Source organism: Pongo abelii, chromosome 20 (genome assembly GCF_028885655.2).
Source record: "Pongo abelii isolate AG06213 chromosome 20, NHGRI_mPonAbe1-v2.0_pri, whole genome shotgun sequence".
Classification (NCBI taxonomy): Eukaryota; Metazoa; Chordata; class Mammalia; order Primates; family Hominidae; genus Pongo; species Pongo abelii.
Window position 1 is genome coordinate 42,902,020 of NC_072005.2, and position 21,024 is coordinate 42,923,043.

The 21,024-nt window shown below is 41.4% G+C and overlaps 1 protein-coding gene across 4 annotated transcripts; it reads left to right on the forward strand.

Moving 5' to 3' along the window:
• The first annotated feature begins 419 nt into the window (after positions 1-419).
• On the forward strand, positions 420-20,607 carry ZNF527 (zinc finger protein 527). Of its 4 annotated transcripts, XM_009232536.4 has the most exons (5): positions 449-600; positions 3,511-3,584; positions 8,405-8,531; positions 9,581-9,676; positions 17,653-20,607. In XM_009232536.4, the coding sequence occupies exons 2-5, from the start codon at positions 3,552-3,554 to the stop codon at positions 19,224-19,226; spliced, it is 1,830 nt and encodes a 609-aa protein (XP_009230811.3). In that variant the 5' UTR covers positions 449-600; positions 3,511-3,551; the 3' UTR covers positions 19,227-20,607. The 4 variants fall into 4 exon arrangements, with proteins under 4 accessions (XP_054396252.1, XP_009230811.3, XP_009230812.3 ...); XM_054540277.2 differs by lacking the exon at positions 9,581-9,676 and having other exon boundaries at positions 420-600; XM_009232537.4 differs by lacking the exon at positions 449-600 and having other exon boundaries at positions 3,509-3,584; positions 8,405-8,521.
• The last annotated feature ends 417 nt before the right edge of the window (positions 20,608-21,024 follow it).

The following is a 21,024-nucleotide window of genomic DNA, read 5'->3' on the forward strand; positions in this document are numbered from 1 at the left end:
CAGTCAGATACACACATTGGATCAGTGGTATCCTCACAATAACAGAAACGGTCACCCCCAATGTCAGCCACAGTCTCTTTCATCCACAATCACTTTCACATTCAGCTACCCACAATCACGGGACGTGATTTAAAATACAGAAGCTCCCTGCACTGACAAAATCCGCCGCTCCTTTCGTCGGCAAGCATAAAGGTGTGCAGCAACAGTCACACACGAACTACCACACCCAAGCATTCAACCGGTCAGCCCTGCGCGCAGCCTGGCCGCTTTCCCCAACACAGCAGCTCACGGTCACTGGAGAGCCTAGGACCGCGCACAGCCCTCTCTGGTACCAGCCACCGCGGCGCAGGCGCGCAGTGGAGGGGGCCGCGGGGTTCTCTGGGAGATGTAGTTCAACGATGACGGCCGTTGCGCAAAGCGTTCTGGGGCTCGTGGTTCGCGGGGTCCATGGGGAATTCGGTATCGCTGGTTCAGATCTCGCAGAGCTCAGAGTCCTGCACGCCTCAGTCCTCGCCTCGCTCCTCCTCGCGGAGGATTCTGGGAGGTGACGTCGCGGGTCTCGGTCGCGGGGCCCGTTTGCAGAGCCCGCGGCGCCGGGAGGTGAGTGGGGCCGGGCCCCGGGCGGGAGCGGGAGGTCAAGGGCGGGCTCTGGGTGGACCGGCCGCGCCAGGGATGGGAACCCGGCAGGAGTCGCTGGGGAGGCCGTGTGTGTTTCACTGTGTTACCAACTATGTGACAGGCTGCGGGTGTGACAGAATGTGATCTTGTGTCTCTGTGTGTGTGCGCGTGCGCCCGCTTGTGTGTGACTGTAACCATCTGTGGGGGTGAAACTGTGAATATGTGTGTTTGTGTGTGACTGTCTCTGCAGGTGTAGCTGTGTATATGTTTATGAGAGACTGGGGTGTGACATTGTGTGTTTGTGTAAATGCATGTATATGGTTATGTGACCACCTGTTTCTGCAGATACAACTGCGTTTGAATGTGTGTGACAGCAAGTGTGATTGTGTGACTATGACCATCTGTCTCTGCAGGTATAGTTTTGTATCGTTAATTGTGACAAGATGTGTGACTTCTGTGGTATGCTACTTTGTGTGTGATTGTGTGTGATTGTTTATCTCTGTTGGTGTAATTGTATGTGACCATCTATCTTTGTGCTTATGTGGCTGTTATTGTGTGAAATTATGGGTGTGTTTGTGTGACTCTGTATATATTTGTGATTGGGTGAGAATTTGTGTGTACATATGAGATTGTGGGATTGATGTATGAAGCACAGAAATATTAAAATTGCCCAAGTTCACACAGTTAACAAGTGACAGCACCAGAACTCAAACCCAAGCAGTTTAGCTCTAGAGGTCTCGCTTTTTTTTTTTTCTCTCTTGAGATGGAGTGTCACTCTATTGCCCAGGCTGGAGTGCAATGATGCGATCTCAGCTCACTGCAACCTCCACCTCCCAGGTTCAAGTGATTCTCCTGCCTCAGCCTCCCAAGTAGATGGGATTACAGGTGCGCACCACCACACCTGGCTAGTTTTTGTATTTTTAGTAGAGACGGGGTTTCGCCATGTTGGCCAGGCTGGTCTCCAACTCCTGACCTCATGATCCGCCCACCGGAGCCTCCCACAGTGCTGGGATTACAGGCGAGAGCCGCTGCGCCCTGCTGCAGTTTTTATGGACAATTTCAAGCTGCACTACACTAAGGAAATAACTGCTGGGAACTGAGTTGCCTAGTGCAAAGTAGTCCAGAATTAGGGGGTGAAATTGGGGGGTGATGTATACTGAATTCTAGGTCAACCACAATTGTCCCTTTCTTTTCTTTCTTTTTTTTTTTTTCTTTCTTTTTTTTTGAGACAGAGTCTTGCTCTGTCCTGTAGGCTAGAGTGCAGTGGTGCAACCTCGGCTCACAGCACCCTCTATCTCCTGGGTTCAATCAAGCCTCTCACCTCAGCCTCCAGAGTAGCTGGGACTACAGACACATGCCACCACTCCCGACTAATTCTTGTACTTTTTGAGGAGACAGGGTTTTGCCACGTTGCCCAGGCTGGTCTTGAATTCCTAGGCTCAAGTGATTTGCCCACCTTGACCTCCCAAAGTGCTGGGATTACAGGTGTGAGCCACCGTGACCAGCCTGTCCCTATTTTTACGATGAAGAAATGTTGGCTCTAAGAGGACAAGGCACTTACTTCAGATTGCCCAGTTTGTTGTTGCTTTAGTATTAAAATTTGGCGATGTTTCCCTCAGGCTGCGTTTCTGTAGAGAAATAAAGGTAACATCTGCCATCTCTAAAGATGCCTCTCTAAGGAATATATGGCATTGATTACTCGGGTTGTGTTGAATATTTCCCATTCAGACATCACGGCCTCTCAAAAGAGGACCGGTTTTGAGGTCACATTTCAGTTGGACCCCTGACTTTGAGTTGGTTGTTTAAGCTTCTGGAACCTCCCTTTTACTACCAGTAAAGTGGAGATATTAATACCTATCTTTGTAGTTTTGTGGAGCAGTAGTAGTTCTGAGGATTAAATGAGATAATGACACAATGAGATAATCGTGTGTGACAGTCTATCTTTGTGCTAATACGGCTGTGTGTATGTGAGAGAGATTATGCCATTGATTGTGTAAATGTGTATATGTTTGTGATTGGGTGAGAATTTTATGTGTATGTGAGATCGTGGGATTAATTATGTCGGACCTAGTCTGATTGTGAGGCACAGGAAGATTAAAATTACTTGCCCAACACAGCATGAGTTAACATTGTATATTTATATTACATAAGGCACAGTAAAATTTATTTATTCATTTATCTAATATTTTTGAGAGACTACAATCGTCTGGTGGTGTTCTGTCATTAGAATACACCAGTGAACCAAACAAAACCTAGTTCTCTTGGATCTTACAATCTTGCATGGGAAGAGAAACAATAAAGAAACAAAGCAGTATGTAACATGTCCAGTGGTGATAAATGCTGAGAAAAAAATACTTCAGGGTAAAGGAAAATGGAGTACCTGGAACAGGGGTTCCCTTGAGGTAGAATTTTCAGGGAAGTCCCTCTGATGAAGGGACACCTGAATGCAGATAGGAATAAAGAGGAGTGGCCCATGCTGGTGTCTGGGAGAAGGTTCCAGGTAGAAGGAAAAGGCCACAACCCTGAAGGAGGGTTGTACAGTGTTTGAGTAACAGTAGGAAGACGTGTGCCTGGAGTGTGGCGAGCAAGGGGCGGAAGGGTAGGAAATTAGGTCAGAGGTGCAGCCAGGCGCCAGATCATGAACCACCTTGTTGGCCGTAGGACAGACTTTGGATTTTGTTGAGTTCAGGCTATGCGTCCTTAATATATAAGTCAAGACTTTGAGAGTTAAGTTCAGCATTGGATGCTACCCCGCCACCCCTGGCCAGATCTTGGAAAAGGTGAGGCTGGTCCATGGAGGGAGAAGAAAGGGGCAATAGTATTTTTGTGGGTCTTGGACCAAAAACACAGGGCTGGCACATCATCATTTCTTCGTTAACTCTCCCTTCTCAGGACTTTGTTCTTCTTCAGAAGAGAAAACTGAAAAAGGAGGAATGGCTGTGGGGCTTTGTAAAGCCATGTCCCAGGTAAGCATACTCTTTCACTTTGTTTTCAGACATTTGACCTCATTTTTCAGGACTTTGGGACCACAGGGAAAATCACAAATAGCCCAATGAGCACCCCTTCCACTTTTCTCTCTCCACCTTTTGTTCATATAATCCTTCTACAAAACATTTAATATTTTAATATCTTTTTTACTCAGCATTATGCTCAAATGTGTGATGGAGCAGAGCTATCCTCTTTAGATGGATGATGATTTGTTGAGTGCACATGAGTGCACGCGAAATAAGGGATAGAGTTTGATTACTGAGTGATCTATTGAATAGGGAGGTCAAGGATGGCCTCTCTGAGGAAGTGACATTTAGCAAAGCAAAACTTCAGTGAAAGTAGCAGGTAAGTTTTGTGGAGATCTGGGGAAGAGCTTTAAAAGAAGGAGTACAAAGTTATTATGCTGGGAGCATGTTTGGTATATTCCAGGAATAGCAATGAGTCTGTCCTTGGAGGGAAATGAGCACTATGATGTCAGAGGTATAGCTGGGAACCAAATTACATAGGCCCTTTTAAGTCATGATCTGAACTTTGAATTTGGTTCTAAGTGAAGGAGAGCCATTGGAACATTTGTGGTCTGATTTGATTTATGCCTTAAAGTGAAAACAGATAGCAGGGGAGTACAGGTGGAAGCAGGGAGGCCAGTCAGGAGACTTAGTAATCCAGACAGGAGGTAATAGCAGCCTGGACCATGGTGGTGGCATTGGAGCTAGTGAGATTCTGGGTATAGACTGGAGATAGAAAATGCGATTTGATTAAGGATTAGTTGTGGCATGTGAGAGGAAGAAGTCAGGATGCCTACAGAGATTTTTGGCTAGGCAGCTACATGAATGGGCATGCCATTTACTGAGCTGGAAAGACAATGTGAAGTGAGATGGATATCAAGAATTGAGTTCTGGATATATTTAGAGACCTTTTGGATATCCAAATGGAATGCTGATTATACATCTGGAGTTCAGGAATATAGATGTGAATTTGGGAGTCCTTAGTGTATTTTTTTTTTCTTTCTTTCTTTCTTTTTTTTTTTTTTTTTTTTTTTTTTGAGACAGAGTGTTGCTCTGTCGCCCAGGCTGGAGTGCAACGGCGCTATCTCGGCTCACTGCAGCCTCTGCCTCCTGGGTTCAAGCGATTCTCCTGCCTCAGCCTCCCGAGTAGCTGGGACTACAGGCACACGCCACCATGCCCAGCTAATTTTTGTATTTTTAGTAGAGATGGATTTCGCCATGTTAGCCAAGATGGTCTTGATCTCCTGACCTCGTGATCTGCCTGCCACGGCCTCCCAAAGTGCTGGGATTACAGGCATGAGCCAGCGTGCCCGGCCGTCCTTAGTGTATTTAAAACATGAGACAGGGATGAGATTATCTTGAGGACAAGGTTGTGGTGAATGTAGATAGGAAAGAGATCGAAGGACTGGGCTTAGGATGTTCAACATTCAGAGCCACACAAGAAGAGGAGGAACCGGCAAAAGAGACTGAGAAGAGCTGACGTAGAAGGAAGACCAGAAGAGTGTGGGTTCTGGAAGCCAAGAGGAGAAAGTGTTTCAAGGATGGGATGATCAACTGAGCTAAGTTCCTCTGAGAGGGACTGAAGAAGACAAAGACTGAGAACTCACCGTTGGATTTGGTAACATGGAAATATTCTTGACAAGAGCTACTTCATGGAATGACTGGGATGAAGACATCATTGTGGTAGGTTTAAGAGAGAATGGAGGCCGGGTGCGGTGGCTTATGACTGTAATCCCAGTACTTTGGGAAGCCAAGATGGCGGGACCATCGCCTGAGCCCAGGAGTTCAAGACCAGCTATGTATGCAGGGCAACGTAGGGAGACTCCATCTCTAAAAAAATTTTTAATACTAAAATCCAAAAACATAGGCATGATGGCAGATGCCTATAGTCCCAGCTGCTTGGGAGACTGAGGTAGGAGGATCGCTTGAGCCCAGGAGTTTGAGGCAGCACGGAGCTATGATTCATGTGGTACACATTACAGCCTGTGCAACAGAAACAGAGTGAGACCCTGTCTCAAAAAAAAAAAAGGCTAGGTGCAGTGGCTCATGCTCATGCCTATTATCCCAGCACTTTGGGAGGCTGACGCAGGTAGATCACCTGAGGTCAGGAGTTCAAGACCAGCCTGGCCAACATGGTGAAACCCCGTCTCTACTAATAATACAAAAATTAGCCAGGTGTGGTAGCACATGCCTGTAATCCCAGCTACTAAGGAGTCTGAGGCAGGAGAATCGCTTGAACCCGGGAGATGGAGGTTGCAATGAGCTGAGATCGCGCCATTGCACTCCAGCCTGGGTGACACGAGTGAAACTCCATCTCCAAAAATAAAGAAAAAAAAAAGGCAGGAAAAAGAGAATGGAACGAGGAAGGTGAGGACAAAGACAGTGAATTTAGACTTACAATAGTGTAGCCAGCAGGCGCATATGAGTACTCTAAATTGTGATACACTATAAGTGCAAAGTATGTACCAGATTTTGAAGATTCAGTACAAAAAAGAGTGTAAGAAGTCTCATTAATTTTTTATATTGATTACATGTTGAAATGATAACATTTTAGATATATTGGGTTAAATAAAAATGATATTTTTTCTATTTATTTTTTTCTTGTGACTACTGGAAAATTTCAAATTACATATGTGACTCAAGTATTTCTGGTGGATAACACTGGTCTAGACAACTTATGGGAAGAGTTTTGTTATTAAGAGGAGTAGAGAAATGGGACAATAGCTAAAGGGAGACAATGGAAGGTAACTTATTTATTTATTTATCTATGTATTTATTTACAAGAGGGAAGATATTGCATCAGTTTTTTTGCTGATTGGAATGATCCAGTAACGTGAGAATAGTTGGTAGTAAAAGGGAGAGAGGGAAAATGTCTTTGTGTGGGCAAGTGGAGGGACTGGTCTTTGAAGGCTAGAGTTTTATCCATAGTCACAGAGGGCAGACAGAATATACAGGTATCACTACAGATACAGAAGGGTAAGTACATATAGTGGCTGGAGGATGAGGAAGTTAAAAGTGAGATCAGGATGAGTTGATGGTGGTTCGAGAGAGAGTTATGAAATAGTTATCAGGAGAGGGGGAGAGTGAATTTATTAGGGAAGCATAGTAGAGTGGTTTTGCAGTGCTTTTGAGGACTTTCTGGCCATATGCAAGAAGTACTTTGTGTCAACATGTTTTATCAATCAGGGTTCTAGCAAGGCAATCAAAAGGCGACTATTTAAAAGATATTATCAGGACATAGAGAAACTATAAAGGATCATGCCGTACTCTGGGGTTCATAACAGCATAGCTCTCTTACTAACCCTAGATCTTTGAATCCAGAGACAGAGAGCTGGGTGGAGGGGCCCCTGACAGGTGCTCTGAACTTTGATTGAAAGACAGAGACCACCCAGGGTGGCACTCCCACCCAGGCAGGGAGCCAGAGGAATAACTATTCTGCCTTACTTACCTTCCTTTCATCTCTTGCTTGTGGCTGAACCCAGCAGAATATGGGATGGGACAAGGGAGTTTATTGATGCAGTCAGCCTCCTAGGACTCAGAAAAGAGTAGAGGAGTACCTGGAAGTTATACAGCACTATGGAGTTGTGTAATTTTTTCCCTAGACACATTCAGCCGTAACCATAATTCCACTATGTAGAATAACCATATTTGGTATTTCTTTTCTTTTTTTTTTTTTTTGAGATGGAGTCTTGCTCTGTCACCCAGGCTGGAAGTACAGTGGCACAATCTTGGCTCACTGCAGCCTCCTCCCGAGTTCAAGCAATTCTCCTGCCTCAGCCTCCCGAGTAGTTGGGACTACAGGCACATACCACCATGTCCAGCTAATTTTTATATTTTTAGTAGAGACGGAGTGTCACCATTTTGGCCAGGCTGGTCTCGAACTCCTGACCTCAGGTGATCTGCCTGCCTTGGCCTCCCAAAGTACTGGGATTATAGGCGTGAACCACTGCGCCTGGCCTGATATTTCATTATTTTTGATTAAAAAAAAGAGAACATACTGTACATACTGGAACCCTATCATTTTTGAGCACCGAATACTCTTTTCTTCATATGGACATTTTATAGGAAACATCACCATTTATTCCCTGAGCAGCAAATATTTACTGAGAGTTTACAATGTGATCAGTTTTGTAATAGATACTGGATATATATCAGCTTATAAAACAAATCTCTCTCCCTTCACTCAGCCTGCAGTTCAGTGCTGTAGCCTAAATTATATATATATATATATATATATATATATATATATATATATATATGGCCTGAACATGTAAGTTTTTTCCAGATTTTTTGCATAACCTTCCAATGAAAATTCTATCTAAGTCACTTCACATATACCTCATTATTTCTTCAGGATATGTTCCTGGACGTTTCTGCTTACATATAAAGTCTAACTTTCAGGCCATACCCTTTTGTTAAAGCCCAATTCAAGGTCTTTCTCCTATTCTGCCCCACCCGATGTCTAAATTTGGGGAATATAAAGGAATCCCCCATATAAGATTTTCTTTATACTTAGTATATGTAACATACAATTTAGTCTTTGCTGTTTCTTGTTATAAGCTAATTTTGTGTATATATGTCTTTTTTACAAAAATGTAAAATTTTCATATGGTGAGTCTGTTTCTAATATTTCTCTTCTCTTAAAGTATTTGACAAACCTCAGCATGTAATTGTTCTCCAATAATTATTTTCCTCGCATCACTTAGAGCTTTGAACTCTGGCCAAATTCATCTTTTTTGCTAGGACCATATAGGTGTCTGGGCACCTGGTGAACAAGAATTTTTTTATTTCAGGGGTTGGTGACCTTCAGAGATGTGGCGCTAGACTTTTCCCAAGAAGAGTGGGAATGGCTGAAGCCATCTCAGAAGGATTTATACAGAGATGTCATGTTGGAGAACTACAGGAACTTGGTATGGCTTGGTAAGGATGTTTCTCCCCCATAATTTAAAAATCTTCTTCTGGGGTGTTTTTGCTTCCTCTGTTGAGAATATCTAGGACATCTTAAGACGTCTTAAAAGCACTTACTTGCCTTTCTACTTCCTGTTCCCAGGAAATGATTTGAAATATATATATATATATATAAACTTTTTAAGTTTCTTAAATTTTAATTAATTAATTTACTTTTGGCAGACATTCTGAACACATGAAGTAATTTCTTTTTTTTTTTTTTTTTTGAGACAGAGTCTTGCTCTTGTCACCCAGGCTGGAGTGCAGTGGTGCGATCTCGGCTCACTGCAACCTCCGCCTCCTGGGTAGCGATTCTGCTGCCTCAGCCTCCTTAGTAGCAGGGATTACAGGCGCCTGCCACCACTCCCAGCTAATTTTTGTACTTTTAGTAGAGATGGGGTTTCTCCATGTTGGCCAAGCTGGTCTCGAACTCCTGACCTCAGATGATCTGTCCGCCTTGACCTCCCAAAGTGCTGGGATTACAGGCGTGAGCCACCGCGCCCGGCGTATGAAGTAATTTCATAGAGTTGGAAATGAGTAGTTCCCTTTGCCGTAGAATGGTGGTTTGGAACAGCAACATCAGCATGTCCTGGGAATTTGTTAAAATGCAAATTATGAGGCCCCATTCTAGACCTACAAAATCAGAAACTCTGGGAGTAGGCTCAGTAGTCTGGGTTTTAATAAACTCTCCAAATGACCCTGATGTCTGTTAACGTTTGAGAGCCACTGTAGTTTCTGATGCAGTAGTTCTGGGTTGGGGCCTGAGAATGTGCATTTCTAATTAGTTCCTAGGTGATGGCTGCAGCTGCCATAGCACTTTGAGAACCACTGCCACGGCAGAAGCTTCATCCTCCTCCTCATCCATACAAGCGTCATTCCATTCTCTAGCCCTTCCTCTAATGTCCATTCTTGCCTGATGATCAAGAGATCGGGTCTGCATCCTAGAACAGCTGTGGCATGTTGATTTGTTTGTCTGTATGTCTGTCTGTCTCTTGCTCTCATTTTTCTTCCCCTGTGAACAGGACTCTCCATTTCTAAGCCCAACATGATCTCCTTACTGGAGCAAGGGAAGGAACCGTGGATGGTGGAGAGAAAGATGTCACAGGGTCACTGTGCAGGTGAGTGACAGATCACCAGGCAGGGAGGACTATTGTAAGGTACTCAACCAAGTAGTAAGTAGGAAACTGTTTTGAGCTTCAGGTGGGATGAGAAGTGAAATCTCCATAGTATGTGCTTCCCTAGAAACCTCACCACACCCTGGGGTTTTTTCTTTTTCTTTCCTTCAAATTATACTCTCTGGTCTTCCACCTATACCTTGAATCTCAGTCCTTCTCAGCTCTTCTTTTCCTTTTATGGTTAGAATTGTATTACATTTCTAGATTTCTTTTTCAGAGTTTTTATTTTTATCAGAATTATCAAAGATATGTACACACAGTGTTTAAAAAATCAAGTAGTAGTATTAGGTTGGTGCAAAAATAATTGCAGTTTTGCCAAAAAACGCAATTACCTTTGCACCAAAAAGCCTATACAAGGCTTTTTCCCTTAAAGAAGGAATTCTTGTTCTCGGCTCCCCAGTTTCCCTCTTCCTAGAGCGATCCACTTTCTTTTCTTTTGTAGTTTCTTTTGGTGTTCCCTTCATGTCTCCAAAAATATGTTAATGTTGCTACTCTTGATTTTTTTTCAGGGTGAGCCCTTATTCGGTATCTTCTTATAAGAAAATAAGGAGTTAGCACTTTCTTCTCTTGAGTCCAACACATAACGCACACACACAAATACACACATTTCCCATCCCCTATCTTTCAATGTCATCATTTTGATTAAGTCACTATTCAGCATTTATTTTATTATGGCCATTTAGTGCTAGTCATAGCTGTGCTGTGCATATGCCAAGTTACTTTTTCTCTACACCTTTTTATTTTCCCTGGAGTTAATAATGACTTGGGAATTTTGTTTGTCATTTTTTTTTTTTTTTGCTTAGTTTATGTATATATATATATATCCCTAATCCAGTTCCCGACTTACCATCAATTGTCTGAATCTTTCAAGATACTTGGACATATTAGGTGATCTATTGACTTCATCTTCTTGGAGAAATCTCTCCTGGAATCCTCAGATATGCTTCACTCTACACAAATGGCTCATTATATTTGCATGCATTCAATTTGGATCTATCTGATTTATCTAATATTTTCTCATAATTAGATTGAGGTAGTGCATTTTTGCAAAGAATGTCACAGAAATAATGTTGTATCTCTCTCAGTGCATCATTCCAAAGGATGTATAATGTCGACATGTCTTATTATTGGTGATGTTAACTTTGCACACTTAGTGAAGGTAGTGTCTGCTTGGTTTCTCCATTATAAAGTTCTTATTTTTCTATTTGTAATTAATAAATATCTTGGGGGAGATACTTTGAGATTATTCTGTTTCTTCTGTAATTTTTGCCCATTTATTTTAGCATTTGTTGCTGGATCTCTTCAACTATTATTACTGTGGTATTAACCTAATGTTGATTTTTTCCATTTCCCTCTTTTCTTTGTGTATATTAATTGGGATTGTTCTGTAGGAGGAGCTGCTCCTTCCCCTCCATTTACTTATATATTCAATTATATTTATGGATTTTTTTTTCCTATGAGGTAAATCTAATTTACCTCATAAAATTTAATGACTTCATAAAATTTAAATGGATTTATTTTTGGATTTATGGATTTTTATTTCTATGAAGTAAATCCAATGAATCATTATGTTTCTCAAATCGTTCCAGCTTTGAATGTTGGAATCTCCTTCACATTGGTTCCTTTGACCTTCTGACATGCCCCCATGCATTTTTTAGGCACGTCCTTCCTTCTAGCACAAGGTATTCCAGGTTCTCTTATTTTCCTTGCCCCAGCCTTGAATCAACCACTTCTCCAAGGAGCCCTCATTGCTTTATTGGGAAATGGTGTTTAGAAACCAAGCTAGGTATGCTCTAGGCTACTAGGATATCACTACTTCTGGCCCTGACAGCAGCTAAAGCTAGGAAACAGATAGATAGATAGGTAGATAGATAGATAGATGGATAGATGGATAGATAGATAGATAGATAGATAGATAGATAGATAGATATTTACACACACACCCCTATATTTATTTCTGCCTCTTTTTTTCCCATTTTTTATTACCTCTATCTTTTTATATACTAAAACTATCAGTTTATATTAATAACTTGATTTCTAGTCCTGCTTTACAGGGTTTATTGTAGCCTTCCTCCTTTACTTATTTGTAATTTCTTTTTCTGATAATGAGAAAAAATATATTTACCTATTTGTTCAATTTTAGTATACACATAAAGAAGTTTCAGAATTTCTAACCTATTTCTCTGTGAGAAACAAATTTACCAACTAGATTTAGGTATTTGTGTATAGTACTTTTTGTTTTAGTCTTATAGTGTCCGGTCAAAATACTATTTCCAAAATTACTTAGGTTAGTTATTTCAGGTCCATTTGTTACTGTTTTTGTTTGAGATGGAGTCTCGTGCTGTCACCAGGCTGGAGTGCAGTGGGCAATCTCGGCTTACTGCAACCTCCGCCTCCCTGGTTCAAGCGATTCTCCTGCCTCAGCCTCCCGGGTAGCTGCGAATACAGGTGCGTGCCACCACACCTGGCTAATTTTTGTATTTTTAGTAGAGACAGGGTTTCACCATGTTGGCCAGGATGGTCTCAATCTCTTGACCTCGTGATCCGCTCCAGCCTTGGCCTCCCAAAGTGCTGGGATTACAGTTATACCGTGTCCGGCTGTATATACGTAGTTTTATAAGGAATTGCTACATTCCCCTCCAGAAAAGTTGTCTGCTTAGTTTTTTTCCTGCTGTAACAAATTAGCATACATTTAGTGGCTTAATACAACACAAATTTATTGTAGCTCTGGAGGTTAGAAGTAAAAAGTAGGCCTTACAGAGCTAAAATCAAGATGTCAGCAGCCTACATTCCTTCCTAAGACTATATGGGAGAATGCGTTTCCTTGATTTTTTATGCTTTTTTTTGAGACGGAGCCTTGCTGTGTCACTCAGGCTGGAGTGCAATGGCACAATCTTGGCTCACTGCAACCTCCGCCTTCCAGGTACAAGTGATTTTCCTGCCTCAGCCTCCCGAGTAGCTGGGATTACAGGTGCTCGCCACCATGCCCGGATAATTTTTGTATTTTTAGTAGAGACAGGGTTTCGCCATGTTGGCCAGGTTGATCTCAAACTCCTGACCTCAGGTGATCCACCCTTCTTGGCCTCCCAGTGTGCTGGGATTATACAGGCGTGAGCTACCACACCCAGCTGATTTTTTTTTTTTTTTTTTTTTTTTTTGTGACAGAGTTTTGCTCTTGTCATCCAGGGTGGAGTGCAGTGGCGTGATCTTGGCTCACTGCAATCTCCGCCTCCTGGGTTCAAGCGATTCTCCTGCATCAGCCTCTCAAGTAGCTGAGACTACAGGTGTGTACCACCACACCCAGTTAATTGTTGTATTTTTAGTAGAGATGGGGTTTCACCATATTGGCCAGGCTGGTCTCGAACTTCTGACCTTGTGATCCACCCGCCTCGGCCTCCCAAAGTGCTGGGAGTACAGGCATGAGCCACCGTGCCCAGCCTATTTTCAACTTTTTAAAATAACTTTAAGTGTAGGGCTTATATACAATACAGATTTGAGTTTTACTTTATAAACCAATCTGATTATCTTTTCATTTTAATAAGTGAAAGTCTAATTACATTTTTGATAAATTTGGGCTTAATCCTATATATTGTCTTATGTTATATTTTCTGGGTTTTATAGTTTTTAAAAAGCACTTTCAGGCTGGGTGTAGTGGCTCATGCCTGTAATCCCAGCAGTCTGGGAGGCTGAGGTGGGTGGATCACGAGGTCAAGAATTCAAGACCAGCCCTGGCCAACATGGTGCAACCCCGTCTCTACTAAAAATACAAAAATTAGCCGGGCGTGGTGGTGTGTTCCTGTAATCCCAGCTACTCGGAAGGCTGAGGTAGGAAAATTGCTTGAACCTGGGAGGTGGAGGTTGCAGTGAGCTGGGATTGCACCACGGCACTTCAGCCTGGGCGACAGAGCAAGACTCCATCTCGGAAAAAAATTAAAAAATAAAAATAAATAATAAATAAAAATAAATAAATTAGCCTGACATGGTGCTGTGCACTTATTATTCCAGCTACTTAGGAGACTGAGGTAGGAGGGTCACTTAAGCCTGGGAGGTCAAGGCTGCAATGAGCTGTGATAGTGCCACTGGACTCCATCCTAGGCTAGGTGACAGAGCAAGACCCTGTCTTGAAAAAAAAAACAAAATGTGTACCTTGAAGTAAAATTGCTGGAACATGGAAGTGCATGTTTTAATTTACAAGATACTCAACTTGTTCTGGGAAGTGATTCTATCAGTTTAGGCTCGTACTAACAATGACAGTGTCTGAGAATGGCGTTTCCTTCCTCTCTTGATATTCTTCAACTTAAGCTTTTGATATTGTCCTTAATATTGTCTAACTGAAATTTCTGCTGATACGAGGAAGGGAAATGCTCTTATGGTTTTAATTTACTAGTGATATTATTGAGCATCTTTCCAGGAATGCATTGTCTATAAAGTTTTTCTCTTCTGTGAATTACCTGCTCATACATTTTTTTGTTTTGTTTTTTGAGACAGGTTCTCACTCTGTTGCCCAGGCTGGAGTGCAGTGGCATAATCTTGGCTCACTGCAGCCTCTACCTACTGAACTCAAGCAATCTTCTCACCTCAGCATGCGCACCACTGCACCTGGTTAATTTTTTTATTTTTCTTGTAGAGACGAGGTCTCACTGTGTTGCCTAGGCTGGTCTAGAACTCCTGGGCTCAAGCAATCCTCCCATCTTGGCATCCCAAACTGTTGGGATTACTGGCATACTTCCATTTTTGGAGAATTAGATTATTTTTCTTTTTCTTACTGATTTGTAGTAGAACTAAATTCTGGGCATTATTCCTTTTTCTATGATACATGTTTTAGTTGTTTTTTCTCAGATTGTCCCTTGCCTTTTGACTTTGTGTTTTCTCCCACACACAAGTTTTCAAGGTTAATGTCAACTTCATTCCCTTCAACCAGATGTGGTCAGGATGGTAGTCAGGAAGTCATGCTCCTCTTCACTGTGTTCTCTGTGTCTTGCAGGTTTTTAATGCTGTAAGTGTGTTTCTCTTGATATTGTTTTCTTGACCTTTTCCACAATGATAGGGAATTTTACAATTCAACCCTGGTTGAGTTCTTTCACAGAGATTTCGGTGGAAGAAAGGTATAAAATGCAAGGGCTTAGGTCCTATTATTGGTTTTGGAATGTTATTTTTTTGTTCATAATTTTCTTTTATATTAGTGATTACTTTTGTCCAAGTTTATTTAAAATAATTTTCTTAAGTTCTGAAATAAAATCCATACGGAATTCTGGTTGAAACTGACCTGATATAAATTAACCTGTGGTAAAAACGTATGCATATATTATTTTTTTGCTTTGTTGCAATTATATATTACATGGGTTCATTTAAATCTTCCTTAGAAGAATTTCATAACATTTTGTAGGACTTTTTTTGTGTTCTTACCAACCTTACTCCCTTCTCTCTTCCAATTACTTACATAGCAGTTGTAATCTCAACTCACTGCCTTCACCTCAGTTTCTCTTCCACTGTCTTATCACTTGTAATCTGGCTTCTGCCCCTCTAGTTTAGCTACATCCAGGTACCCTTCTTCATTTTCATATCCTTCAGCTTATTGAGATGTATAAGATAGTTCTTACCACTATCCATTTTCTCTTTTCAGAGCTCTGTTCTCCCTTTAATGGACTCTTTCCCCTGTTTTTCTGTTGTTTCCTCATTTACCATAAGATCTTTGTCATATTAATGTGGATCTCTGTCCAGTTCTGTCTAGTAGAACTTTCTTTTCTTTTCTTTTCTTTTCTTTTTTTTTTTTTTTGAGACAGTCTAGCTTTGTCGCCCAGGCTGGAATGCTGTGGCGTGATCTTGGCTCACTGCAACCTCCACCTCCCAGTTCAAGCAATTCTCGTGCCTCAGCCACCTGAGTAGCTGGGATTATAGATGTGCGCCTCTGCGCCCAGCTAATTTTTGTATTTTCAGTAGAGACGAGGTTTCACTGTGTTGGCCAGGCTGGCCTTGAACTCCTGGCCTCAAGTGATCCACCAGCCTCGGCCTCCCAAAGTGTTGGGATTACAGGCGGGAACCCCCATGCTCGGCCTCTAGTAGAAATTTCTGTGATGATGGAAATAATCTATATGTGTGCTTTCTAATACAGTAGCCACTAGCCACATTTGGCTTTGAGTGCATAAAATGTGGCTAGTGTGACTAAGGAACTGACTTTTTAAAATGTTATTTAAATTTAAATTGCTGCTTATACTTAGTGGCTACCGTATTGGATAGCATAGCTCTATACAGTCTTTTAATCAAGAGGATCCAATCTGTAAGTCTATATGTAAAGATAGTGGTTGGAGCTCCAGGCACCTCAGAGTCTCCCATGTTGGAAAATATCTGTAATCTTCTCCCATCAGGCTTCTTTTGTTCAGCATTGTTAGTTATTGTATAAATCTGCTATTTGCCTGGAGTAAAGACTTAATTTTGGTAAGATGGAGTATAGTGGCTTCAGGTGATGCCTACAAGAGACGAGATCCAGGCAAGTGAGTGAGGGAACAGAAGTAGTTGTATTTCTAGGGAAGGAATGAATGGTATGGACCTAACAAAGGACAGGCGAACAAGGCCTCTCAGGCCTGGGTGTAGACAGGGTAAGAAAATCCAAAGCTGTGCATAGGACGGACTGATAGGGATGAGGCTTTCCTTGGGTGAAGGGTGTATTGGAAAGAAGAAAGATACAGATGAATAATATTCCCTTTTCAATTTTGTTCTGACCTATACTGGAGATAGCTTTACTTTTCAACAGATGAGAAACTGTTATGGCAAAGACTGTATCTATTTAACCCCCAAATGCCAAAATACGTAGTTCTAAAATAATCCCTAACCACATCTAAACATGAAAATGTCTCTGTCACTGAAATAGTCACTATATTTTGGAATCCTGATTATAGCCTTGAACACCAAGCTCATATTCTCCGAGAATTATTCCTTAACTAAGCTAGTGAGTTTTGATCTCTTTTTTCCTGACATTTATACCTGTAATAATCTATATCATGTTAGCTTATCCTTCATTATGTGCCATATGGAATTATCACCTGCACAGGCTTGAGCTCTCAGAATTTACAAAAGGTAGAAAGACCTTGTGTCAGGCTTTCCCCCCTCTACTAGGTACTTCAGACCTACTAGTAGGTTCTATGTATTTGAATATATTGGCTGATTATTGTGGTGTGAAAGGACTTTCTCATTTTTTGAGATCATCTTCTAAAAAATAGTTTCATTTCTACCTTACCCCAACCAATATCCTCTCCTGAAAGTATCACGTATTCTTCTCAGTAGGCGTCATTTTCCCTTAATGATGAGAAAAGCTGACCACTAGGTTTCTTTTAATCACTGAGAAAAAATATATATAAATTTTCCCTGGACCCTGATAAAAATCTTAGAAGTTGTTGAACAGCATTAGTGGAAAAAGTTGCTTGAGATTAATCTGGCAGCAGTCATCCATTTAACAACATGCTGACATTGTCCGAGGCATTGGATGCAACAATAGAAGAAAAAGGGGTGAACATCTGTCCCTGCCCTCATGGAGCTTTCAGTCCTATGAATACCAGTGCAGGATGGACAGGAGGGTTTAAAGACCAGAGGCAGGGAAACTGGCTGTGATCTAATCAGACATCCTCAATTCCTTATCTTGTTAGCATTTAGCTTTGCCTGCCTTTTGATGACCTGCATTTTACCTGTGTCCCCAACTACCACCTCTCCATCATCAACACATATACCTTCCCTTCTCAGCTCTCTTTATTCTTTGTGCTTCCATTGTCTTTTGTTCATATTGCATGGCCATATTTGGGAGCTATTAGAACCACATATTTTCTACCCTCCTTCCCCCCAGTTAAATTCTTCCATTTCTTCTATAACAATTTTCTTCCTCATAGCAAGAGAACAAAGGAGACACTTGCTTTCTTGATATTTTTCAGACTGGGAGTCTTGGTGTGAAATTGAGGAATTATCTCCAAAATGGTTTATTGATGAAGATGAAATATCCCAGGAGATGGTAATGGAAAGGCTAGCAAGTCATGGCCTTGAATGCTCCAGTTTCAGAGAAGCCTGGAAATGTAAGGGTGAATTTGAGCTACATCAGGGAAATGCGGAGAGGCATTTCATGCAAGTGACAGCTGTTAAGGAAATCTCTACAGGGAAAAGAGACAATGAATTTAGTAATTCTGGGAGAAGCATACCCCTGAAATCAGTATTTTTAACACAACAGAAAGTTCCTACAATACAGCAAGTACATAAATTTGATATTTATGATAAACTCTTCCCCCAAAATTCAGTCATAATTGAATATAAAAGACTCTGTGCTGAGAAGGAATCTTTGATAGGTAATGAATGTGAAGAATTCAACCAGAGTACGTACTTTAGTAAAGATATAGGAATTCCTCTTGGGGAGAAACCTTATGAAAGTAATGATTTTTCAAATCTCTTAAGTTTCCACTCATTACTTACTCAACATCAGACCACTCATTTTGGAAAATTACCCCATGGATATGATGAATGTGGTGATGCCTTTAGCTGTTACTCATTCTTTACTCAACCTCAGAGAATTCACAGTGGAGAGAAACCATATGCATGCAACGACTGTGGAAAAGCCTTTAGCCACGACTTCTTTCTCAGTGAACATCAAAGAACTCATATTGGGGAGAAACCTTATGAATGTAAGGAATGTAACAAAGCCTTCAGACAGAGTGCTCACCTTGCTCAACATCAGAGGATCCACACTGGAGAGAAACCGTTTGCGTGCAATGAATGTGGGAAGGCCTTTAGCCGTTATGCCTTCCTTGTTGAACACCAGAGAATTCACACAGGTGAGAAACCATATGAATGTAAAGAATGTAACAAAGCCTTCAGACAGAGTGCTCACCTTAATCAACATCAGAGGATTCACACTGGAGAGAAACCCTACGAATGTAATCAGTGTGGAAAAGCCTTCAGCAGACGCATAGCCCTTACTCTGCATCAAAGAATTCACACGGGAGAGAAACCCTTCAAATGTAGTGAATGTGGGAAGACCTTTGGCTATCGCTCACACCTGAATCAACATCAGAGAATTCATACCGGAGAAAAGCCCTATGAATGCATCAAATGTGGGAAGTTTTTTAGGACTGACTCACAACTTAATCGACATCATAGAATTCACACTGGAGAGAGACCATTTGAATGCAGTAAATGTGGGAAAGCCTTCAGTGATGCTTTAGTTCTAATTCACCATAAGAGAAGTCATGCAGGAGAGAAACCGTATGAATGTAACAAATGTGGGAAGGCCTTCAGTTGTGGCTCATATCTTAATCAACATCAAAGAATTCATACTGGAGAGAAACCCTATGAATGTAATGAATGTGGGAAGGCTTTTCATCAGATCTTGTCCCTAAGACTACACCAGAGAATTCATGCTGGAGAAAAACCTTATAAATGTAATGAATGTGGGAATAATTTTAGCTGTGTCTCAGCCCTTAGACGGCATCAGAGAATTCATAATAGAGAAACACTCTGATTATAACAAGTACAGGAAAGAAAACATTTGGTTACCACTCAGTCGTTATTGAACATTAGTGAGTTCTTTTTGGTTAGTAATTCTTTGAATGTAGTTCATATTTCAGTTCATGAGTATCCATTATTTGAAGTAGCTCAGTAGTAGACATCTGTGACTTTTTTTTTTTTTTTTTAAAGACAGAGTCTTGCTCTGTCACCCAGGCTGGAGTGCAGTCTTGGCTCACTGCAGCCTTTGCCTCCTGGGTTCAAGCAATTCTCCTGCCTCAGCCTCCTGAGTAGCTAGGATTACAGGTGCCTGCCACCATGCCTGGCTAATTTTTGTATTTTTAGTAGAGACGGGGTTTCACCATATTGGTCAGGCTGGTCTTGAACTCCTTACTTTAGGTGATCCACCTGCCTCAGACTCCCAAAGTGCTGGGATTATAGGCGTGAGCTACCGCCCCCGGCCACATCTGTTACTTTTTGATCTGTTCTATACCTGGCTTACCCCACCCTCAATGCATATGATTCTGATGAAACTGTTAATCAGGGACAGCAGTGGATTGGTCACAGGCTGGCCAATTATTTCCCCCAACCTAGTGATAAGGGATTGGCAAATGGGCCTGTCTGGATCAATGAAGTCCTTTGCGAGTATTCCTATGGGCAGTGAGAGAGATTTTAGTCTGGAATTGCAAGTTTAAAGGATTTAATAAGATTAAAAACTCACCAGAGTAGCCTTTTTGCCACTCATGAGGAAAGCTTTCCCAAAGAGAAATCTAGCAGAGGAAAATGGAGATGAGAGACAGAAATCTGATGATACTGTTTGATCTCCTGGATCCAGTCATTCCTGACAGTTATACCATCACCATCCTTTTTCACTTTTTGTGATCCAATACATTTCCTTTTTTTTTTTTTTTTTTTTGCTTAATTTGGATTAGATTTTTGCCTCATGGAATTAGAGTGCTGATTCACACATTCTATGTTTGCTGTACTTAAGAGAAGGCCTTAATTTTTTATGTGGCATAATTATTTATCCTGAGGAGAAACCTTATAACAAGTTTATGAAAGTTGAATACACTGCCTTCATAAAACTGAGATAATTGTTACATTTTATTTGTCGATAAAATTATTTTAGCGTTTCTTAGTTTTTTTCACATTATGTCTGAATATTTTAAAATTCACCAAGTAAAATTCTTTAACAGGCTTCCCGTTAAGGAGTTAAAATCATTTGTCACAGTGACTCACCATTTGCCTGTAAAGAGAGAATGGAAAGCTAAAGGAATAATGGTTTCATTTGTTTAATGAATGGCTCTCCATCTTCAAGAAATTACTTGATTTTCTTCTTTCAGTATGGGTCTAAACATACTCTGTGGCAGAATATAATAAAATTAAATTGTAAATGAGGTCTTTTGTGGGTGAGCTCTAAATTTGGTTTAAGGCCGGGTGCGGTGGCTCACGCCTGTAATCCCAGCACTTTGGGAGGCTGAGGCAGGCAGATCACCTGAGGTCGGGAGTTCGAGACCAGCCTGACCAACATGTAGAAACCCCATCTCTACTAAAAATACAAAATTAGCCGGGTGTGGTGGTGCGTGCCTGTAATCCCAGCTACTTGGGAGGGTGAGGCAGGAGAATCACTTGAACCTGGGAAGCGGAGGTTACAATGAGCGAAGATCACGCCATTGTACTCCAGCCTGGGCAACAAGAGCGAAACTCCTTCTCAAAAAATAAAAAATAAAAAATAAATAAATAAATAAATTTGGTTTAAGAAGTGTATGGATAACTTCTTTGCAGCTAGAGATATCAGACAAAGATATTGCTGG